The following is a 9762-nucleotide window of genomic DNA, read 5'->3' as shown; positions in this document are numbered from 1 at the left end:
ATTGTTGAATATAGTGTTATGCATAATCTCACATGAGGAGGCACTTGAGTGGCATGTTCAAAACCGATCTTTGGTAAAGGAAAATGAAAAAAATGCTTCATTTGATAATAATGGAAATATTTTCACTTACTAAAGCTGAATATTTTCAAACACATTAAGATGTTGGTCAAATAGGCCATAAAAATAGTAAATGGTATGGCTTAAAACCTCTGACTGTTTTTTCCTATTTTCTATTTAGAGTCTCTTTGTAATAGATGATGATAAAAAGCTTTCACATTCAGAGTTGGCCATTTTCATTCTTTTCAATTTATTTTTGGGGAAAAAAGAAAGAAACCTATGTAACTGGTCACAGTATTGATTGCACAGCTGGATGGTATTATTTTCAAATACACAAATTAAATATTTTATTTTATAGATGATAAATTACTAATAGCCAGTGTTTTCCAGAACCATTTTCCCCCAGCATTCCTTCAAACTATAGTCGGATTTTGTATCCAATCCAATTTAATTGGGAAACAAAATAAATTCTTGCAAAGTCCAGGGTTTTAATGTCTTTTGAATCTGTTTTTGAAATTAGGCATTTTTGTTAAGCACTGATAATTCATTGATGGTATTATCTACTATAAAAAATGAAGTGAATGTAAGAAAGGAACTGATCAAATATAAAAATTTTGGCACGTGTCTTCACTGTACCTCTGGATTTTAAAACATGAGTCTGTCCTTTTGTATTTTAGTCAAAGACGTAGGTATCTGTAATGTATTTGTCATAGCAATTTCGGAAGTCATAAGTAGTCAGCAAAATTTGAAAATCATTTTAAGTGGTCCACAACATTTGAAAGTTATTATAGTCAGTAACATTTAAAAAATAAAGTGGCTGGTTTATAGATATTGTATTTACTATGATGGTTTAAGCTGTAATTGATGGAAAATAGTCAGTAACTGCATTAAAAAATAAAAAATAGATCTTAAATTTTATAGAATTTTGAAACCTGCTTTTAGGAGGTGTTTAATTAAAGCAGAGTTTCTGTCGTATATGTGTTTTTAAACCATACCATTTGGCACATGAAAGTGCACTGGGTAGTATGGCTGGAAGAAAATGGGTGGTGGCCCAGATGTTACAAAATAAGTAGGGTATCCTCCCTCTGCTGCGAAGTATGGAGCAGGCTGATAAAAGCAAGTTACGTTGTCTGTATTGGGTAGAATATTCTGCTCTCCAAGTACTTTTAAGGCCATAAGGGTGATCATATTGAGAGTCTGTCTTCTTTCATGTCCCATGAGGCAAACGGTGCTTTCATCCACAACTCCGCGCAAGGTCATAAGATAGTCATACTTGCTCTTTTCTTCACCTATGAAATGGTTGCGGAGATATGATTCAATTTTCTTTTGCTGTTCTGTGACATCGGGAAAATCAATGAAGAATCTAGAGCACATATAACGTTCCAGGGTCTTGATTTCCGCTTCACAAGCTGGCTTGAAGTCACGAACCAGCAAGTTGCTGTACTTCAGAAGGCCACCACCTCTAATTTCTTCGGGTTTTCTGGTAGATATAAGTTTGTATTGCAAATGTGTCATTGCTTCTTGGAAGTCTCCATACATGCTTTCAGCTACTATAATAGGATAGGATTCTTTGGTTAGCTTGGCATTTTTGTCACTGTAGAAATCTAATATCGGATCCAAAATAATTTGAAAGGAATCTACACTAAATTCAAATTGCCGTCTGAGTGAATTCACAAATTTTAGTTCTACATTCTTCCCAGTGTTATTTGAAAGAGAGATGAGACTCCAACGATCATGCTTATTGCAAACTTTGACCATCTTCTGCACATAAGCCTCTTTCATGGTCTTTAGAGTGATCTTTTCCTTTTTTACACCTTTTGGTAAAAAATCAAGTAAACAACCTAGAACTGTATCCTTAACAACCTGAAATTCTTGATCACTTGGAAATTCAACACCAAAAATAATGTCCAGATCCTTATAGCTGATTCCATTATGGCTCGCAAGTATGTAACTTGCTGTGGAACCATTCAATCGGCTATCTTTAACAATAATGCCTTGCTCTATGAGTTGATCTTTCACAACATGAATGATATCTTTTGGTTTTACCTCCAGTGTGGGGAAATTCCCCCTTCCATGAATTGGAATTACTTCATCTAACACTTGATCCAGTGTTATAAGCTGATCCCAGGTGAGGTTGCTGAATCTAATTTCGGACATCGTGAAATCAGTAGATCAACTAGAGAGCAAGCAAAATATTGAAAAGAAATACGTTAGTATCTTAAAACCAATGTTATACCTAAAGCATATAAAAAAGTTAAAAATAAACTTATCCTAAACATAAACCAAGTGAATACTAAGAAGTAAATTACCAATGTATCTAACCATGTTTTAATCTAGAAGTCAAATGAAATTCACGATTATGTCAAAATTGTTAGATCCACTGGTCAATGCAAACAGATTTCTCAGAAATTTGTTGGGCCTGTAATTACTATTGATATGAAATGGTGGCCTTAATTAATCTTTATTCATGTAAATACTGTAACAATAGTATTTGTTTAGTGGTATAAATTTTGCTCATGGGATATCATAATACATCACTGAGGTTAACTGTCATAATTTTAAAGTGAGACCAAATAGCATATCTGTGTGTTAGACCCAATGGACTGAATGGCATAGTGTTAAAAACAATATATAGCATCTTTAATCCAAAATTATCACAGCATTCTCACATACATTATTCAGTTTCATGTGTATTACTGCTCTTCCTTTATATAATAATCCTGATGCCCTATATTAGAGTATGAATTCCTTTAATTCCTTGAGGATAAGGATAGTACCTAATTTATTACCTTATCACCTCTTCTATGTGCCAAGTGACCTTCTAAGGAATATTAGTCAAATGAAATAATGAATGTCACTTTTAAAATGAAAAACAAATAAGACTACTAAATTTGTACCTGAAATAAGAAAAAGAACATATAAAATCACAAGATTCCCAAGCTTTAAAAAATGTCTACTGCAGATGCAGTATAGTATGCTGAGAAAATGTTAAAGTTAGGGGAGTGTTCAGAAATTAAAATTTTATAATGTGTATAAACACCATAAATGCAATTAGATATAATAACGTAATTAGTTACAATCACAGTGATTATATGGATCTTCAAATATTCTATTAAGCTGTCTTAGCAAATAAATTTAGGGAAGTAAATATAGTTCATCATGGACATAGTGTAGGGGTAATGTATTTTTTCCTAAACTCCAATAAAAAAATATATGAAGGTTAAGACATATTTGTATAGACAGTATTCATATTTTGCCTATCTAGAGAGCTATTAAAACAGAATCTAAATATTTAGAATTTAGTGTTATATATTTCTTGAGTAGAACTAGAGGAAATAGAATCATCTTATTTGACATCTATAGAATAGACTTTGATAGCCCAAACATTTTGCAAAAGGCCACTTAAACAACAACAGATCTGTGTCAGTGAGAAGACAGAACTAAACCTATTCTCTTTCTCTATATGAAATCCCTATAAATATAAATTAAAGACTTAATATTTATTTTTTATTATTTGACAAAATGGCACACATAATGGATTGCTTGTTTTAAGCTACATTAATTACTAACGTTCACACATTTTGATCAGCTATGGGAATATCCAAATCAATCCTTAAAGGTGGATGGGCTGAACTGACTACACATCAGGCTTTCAGATTTTGGTAATTTGTCCATCAAGTAAAATTATCTGTATAGTGTCTTTAGGACATTGGAAAGAACAATATGCTACATGAAGTGAAGGAACATGCATTAATAACTGGCAATCATACTTTCTAATTTCTTTTCCTGAAATTATCACTGAATTATTTGAAGCTAATTGTTTATGATGTACAAGTTCTCAATCTGGAAAAGGAATAGTTAGTAACACTGGCTGGTTTCATGAAAACGTTTTAAGAAGATCAACTATTTACCTAGTAAATATTTTAGAAATAGCACATGTAAACTATATAATTTTAATTGATAATATAGCAAAAGTTCTAACATTCCTTCTTAATGAACAAATTTCTTCTGAAAGTGGAAATTTTCCTTTCTTTAAAGACACATTTCCTTTGTCAATATAATAAAAATTCAATGGCCTAATCCTAGGCCAAAAATTTCCATGTAAATCATCTATTATCTGAAAAGAAAGGAAACCATTTATGTTGATATACTGATATTACTGACATTACCAAATTGTTTTCCATACAGAAGTTACCAGGATCTTTACATGCAAATGAAACCATCCAGAGACATAACTAAATTACCTACTTGCCATAATGCAGATGTCCTTGATTAGGAAGCCCAACTTAACATCTTGGATATGCCCATAGATATTAAAGAAGGAAGGGAGGGGACAGAATTTTGTGTCCTAGACAGAATAACAGTAAGATCTTACAAAGACAAGAGATCCAAAATTTAACTTCGCTTTACACTAGGAAAGTAGTATAGGAAAACTGGTCACCAGTGTACAACTTTCCAGTTACCACTTGATTACTTATGTTAATGATTTACAAACTTTCTAGTCTTTTAAATTATCTATGAGTTTTCAAAAAATACATAAATAGTACAGTTTAGGACTAGTATTTTTAATAATAATTTAGAAAACAGTGAAGCCAACTTGCTAGGATGTGAGAAAACAGTGAATTTGGGTAAAGAACATATTATTCAACTGTCAAAATCAGGGCTTTAAAAACCAGTTAGGTTTTCTTTTTCTTTTCTTTTCTTTTCTTTTCTTTTCTTTTCTTTTCTTTTCTTTTCTTTTTCTTTCTTTTCTTTTCTTCTTTTCCTTCTTTCCCTTTCTCTAGCCACAACTACATAAACTTGTTTTATAAAATGGAGTCTGTTTTTCTATTGAATTAACATATCACTACTAACTGAGGAATTCCAAGCTACTACCTCACTATCTTTACTATTATATGCATAGGAAATGCAAATTACAAATTTAAAAAACAGTCCTAGAAAAAAGCATAATTATGTTAGTAAATCTGTGATACATATCCACACAAACATATATATACATATAGACATATATGAGCACACAAAATATAATGAAATATATGTCACAATGAAATAAATATAAGTGATTTGTACTGATCTGGGATCTATACATGACCCTACCAATGCTGTCCTCTATTAACATGGATAATCAAGATTTGACTGTAAGGTTATGCTTCTCTGATATAGTTACTATCTATTTTCATGTAATATATAATATAAATATAATGCTATCAGTACAAATCTCAAATATGACATTAAAGTAATAAGACATCTTCATGTGTGGATCAGAGCTCAGCACTTAACTATCATACCTCATATAAGCTGGGTCAATCACTCATATATCAAAGAAAAAAAATATCATAAAACTTGTTGAATTTGCTGAACCAAAAAGCATGGCTAAATATAAATTCTGGATGCCTGTCATAGCAAAGATGGGAAAGCTCTAACAAAACCATCCACATTGTTCACAGTACACTGCCTTGGGTACAATATAGCTCTTAGTTACTAAAAGTGTGTTTGTTGAACATAAAGTATAAAGTTATGTTTTCATGGGCTAAAAGCCCAAAGTCAAGGCAGAAACCCTTCAAAAATTTTCCAAATTCTCACCAGGGATTCAGGGGAGGGACCCAATCTTAGTGATGTGGTGAGCATTTTGGAGGGGAAGGGCATAACTCTAACCCTTCTTAGGGCGAGGCAAAGATATACAATGTAACCAAAATGTCAAAAAAAAAAACATATTCTTTGATATATGAGTGATTGACCCAGCTTATATGAGGTATGATAGTTAAGTGCTGAGCTATGATCCACACATGAAGATGTCTTATTACTTTAATGTCATATTTGAGATTTGTACTGATAGCATTATTTTTATATTACATATTACATGAAAATAGATAGTAGCTATATCAGAGAAGCATAACCTTACAGTCAAATCTTGATTATCCATGTTAATAGAGGACAGCATTGGTAGGGTCATGTATAGATCCCAGATCAGTACAAATCACTTATATTTATTTCATTGTGACATATATTTCATTATATTTTGTGTGCTCATATATGTCTATATGTATATATATGTTTGTGTGGATATGTATCACAGATTTACTAACATAATTATGCTTTTTTCTAGGACTATTTTTATCGTGTGGTGGGCAGGTGGGAGGAGGGAGGAGGAAAGGGGTGTATGCTTCCATAACATGTGTGGTGCACACCACCAGGGGATTGGACACATCGGAGGGAGGGGGGGCAGGGGCAATATTTGTAACCCTAACAATATTTATACCTCCATAATATGATGAAATAAAAGAAAAAATAAAAAAAATCTAATGTCACCTTCACCACATTCATATTGTATCAATTAAATATAATCAATTTATGTATATATTCAAAATTTTTTTTTCCAAATAAACCTCAACAGAAGCACAAAATCTGCAATTTCCAATTACTCTTTTGTGGAGGTCAGTGGTAGCTCACAATGCAGAGCATATAAATCTTGTTCTGATTCTTTGTCTTTTTCTAATTTACTTATCATTTAAGCTAATAATTTTCCATCTAGCTTAACTAATACTAGTATGTCTATAATGTATCTGACTACCGTAAACACTGAAATTAAAACAAAGTGGTTTCCATTATTCAACTGGTTAAACTCATCTCAGAACGCAAAGTGAAGGAATTGATTTGCCAAGATATCACAAAGGACTACAAATGTATATTTGTATAATAAAGTATAATTAATTGTTTTTCCTACTACGACCCTACGGTACCTCTGACCATGGGAAGAAAAGGGGAACTTAGCCACTGTTTTCCTTTATATATATTAATATATGTACATATATATGTAAACTAAAATTTCAAAGACAATGAAAAAAATTTAAGACGTGCAATTGAAAGAATTACTTTCAAGGATGCAATACAGTAGAGTTAATATGATAATTCAGTGGATGCTTCAGTGAAGATAGGAATTTTCATCTTATCACTGAATAAAGTCATTAGCCATCCAGGAAACTGCAGGGGGAAGAAAAGCAACAGTAAAGTTCTTTTATAGATATTATATACAAGTAATCTGATGCCCCTGGCCAGTAGTCCTACAAATTATATACACACATACATATATACACACACATACACAGATACACATAGAGAAAAAATTATAAAATAATTGCTCCAAAATAGTTCTCAAATTTTACAATAGCATGCAATACAGTTACATGGAAGGCTTGTAAACACACACATTTATTGATTTCACCTCTAGTATTTCTAATTCAGCAGGTCAGAGATGGGGACCGAATAGTTGCATTTCTAACAATTTCCCAGATGTTGGTTTTGCTGGTTAGAGAACCACACTTCACGAACCATTACACTCAAGGAAACTGAGAAGGAATTGTAAAGGAACAGTAGTCTCAACAGCAGTGCGTCCCTCATAATTTGTCTATTTTTATTTTAAAAATTACATTGAACAATACAGATATTCTAATCAAAGTAAATGTTCTTTTAAACTTCAAGCTTTTAAAAACATTTTAACAGTACAATATTGTTTTCTCAACTAAACATTAAGGCTACTAGAAAGTCTTTCTAAAGTTTATATTGTAGCTCTAAAACAGAAGTCTAATTAGTTCCCTTTCCTATAATAAAAATTGTATATAGAAGTGGATTCCTGTACTATAGAAACCTTCAAGATATATATTTACATATATCTACCAATAGTTTAATAGTCAAAAAATTTTGGTCACAATGTATTATATTTTACTAGTCAAAAAAAGTATGAAATATTATTTGAATACTGGAAAGAGGTAGTGGATATTTTATTTGATATACTTTCCAAGAGAGAACATTAATGTCTGTGAGAAATGGTGAGAAATAATAGTGCAGTACTTAATTAAACTATGGTTTACTCATAACAAACCATTATACCTTTAAAAATATAAATACCCATTTCAGAAAAAATAGTATTTTCTTATATCAAGAAAAAACATGATTACCAAATAATATTGCTTTGATATTTCCATGCTGTATTCAATAAGACAGAATACTACTCTGGCCAATATTAATAGTACAATACACTAGAAAAAAGATCTATTAAAAAGTGTTAATTATCTCAGAGAAGTGTCTTGCACTGTTTTCACTCTGTCAAAAGTAAAAACTGCAGTATTAATTTAACCCAAGAAAAAACTAAGACTGATATTTGGCTCATTGAAAACTGAAAGGAACAATAGTTAATAAAATACTGATTGGGATACCTGAGAACCAATAATCCAGGCAGGGGTCAGAAAAAAAAAAAACCCACTCTGTCATGGTCTCTACTTTGTTTCAGGCTCTGTGATGAAAAATGTAAGATGTCTAATGCTTTGTCATTTTGTACTTCAAAAATAATTTGTAATGTTAGTCAATAGATGGTTGCTTAAATCATATTCTTTTGATTTAATAATTGCTGGGGATTGAGTGGAGCTGTAAAAAGAATAAAGTGTTGCAATAGCTATGTAGGAATAAATAAGATAAATATTTTTAACCAAATTATCCTAACAGGTTTGATTTTTTCAATTATCAATACTGCAGAAATTTAGGTCAATTTACAAACTTATTTTAGATGTAATAAGGTTCATATACCAAAACAAAACTTGCAAAGATTCACGTGTCCAGGATTCTACTAATGAAATGAATGGGTTCATTTTCAAAATTTACAGCCACTCAACAAATGTACCTCAGATAATTGTGATGCTTGAGGAAAAGGTGCTTATTTTTAAATTTTCTTAATTTTTTAAAACATATTTAATTATACCGAAAATAAAATTATCATATACATTTTTAACTACTACAAATGGCATAATGCTCAGAGATGTAATTAGGTTTATTATAATCAGGGTTGTCCAATGCTGAGGGGGAGAGGAGAACATCAATTTCTCCTGTACCCAAAGATGATAGGAGTCTTAAAGCCTTTAGTTTCTATTAAGACTTACAACAAGGCAGACATATTCTTTCCCTTTTAATGTTATTTATATTCTGGTCTGTCATTCTCTTTACTTTATGGCCATCTCTTCAAATAATATGCTTAGCTCCATTTCCCATTTTAAGAGTCAAGTGTCCTTATTTATTGGGATTTACATAAATTTCCAACTTCCTGTCATTGATAACTTCTTCAAATTCTTATACGTGGGAGGAACCATGCTAGAAAATGAGGTAAAAGGCTTAGGTGAAAGGTGCATTGGAACAATTAAGATAAACATGCACCAAAATGCCTAGAGAAAAGAGTACACAGGTCCCCAAAAGGAACAGCTCTAGATTTAAAAGCTTGGTGCTCACAAGCTTTCCCCAGGCTAAACCTCTACCCCTAATCCCAAAGAAATCTTATGATTTTTCTCCTCACTCTGTCCCAACCTACACACATACACTTCTTGGTTTGTTTTTATTGCTTGTATTGCTGTGGCTGCTGTCTTTTGATTTTAAGTGCTAAAAGTTCATGCTGTCTTAAGTAAATCACCTTCCAACTCCTTTCAGGTTTAGTGCCAATCCCTTACAGTGTGGCAGCACCACCTACTTCCTACTCTCCCTCTACTCCTTTCAGAGGCTGATAGAGGTTAATAGCTATGTGAATGCAACAGCCACCAAGTCAGGCTCCTTTTGCTTATGATGTACCTGATGTAGACTTCCTGCCTCTTCCAACTGTCACCAACCTCAGAGAGGTGTGGTGGCCAGAAAGAACTCCAGTTCTCTTTGAAGGCAATGACTGGGTAG

At 32.1% G+C, this 9762-nt stretch overlaps 1 protein-coding gene across 1 annotated transcript; it reads right to left on the bottom strand.

Moving 5' to 3' along the window:
• Positions 1-681: 681 nt before the first annotated feature.
• TENT5D (terminal nucleotidyltransferase 5D) lies at positions 682-2226 on the bottom strand. The gene has a single exon (XM_012755498.3). It carries the CDS (start codon positions 2212-2214, stop codon positions 1042-1044), a length of 1173 nt encoding a protein of 390 aa, XP_012610952.1. The 5' UTR covers positions 2215-2226; the 3' UTR covers positions 682-1041.
• Positions 2227-9762: the final 7536 nt, after the last annotated feature.

The sequence above is a fragment of the Microcebus murinus genome, chromosome X (assembly GCF_040939455.1).
Source record: "Microcebus murinus isolate Inina chromosome X, M.murinus_Inina_mat1.0, whole genome shotgun sequence".
Classification (NCBI taxonomy): domain Eukaryota; kingdom Metazoa; phylum Chordata; class Mammalia; order Primates; family Cheirogaleidae; genus Microcebus; species Microcebus murinus.
Note: the sequence above shows the minus strand (reverse complement) of the source record. Positions and strands in the feature narration are given on the sequence as shown.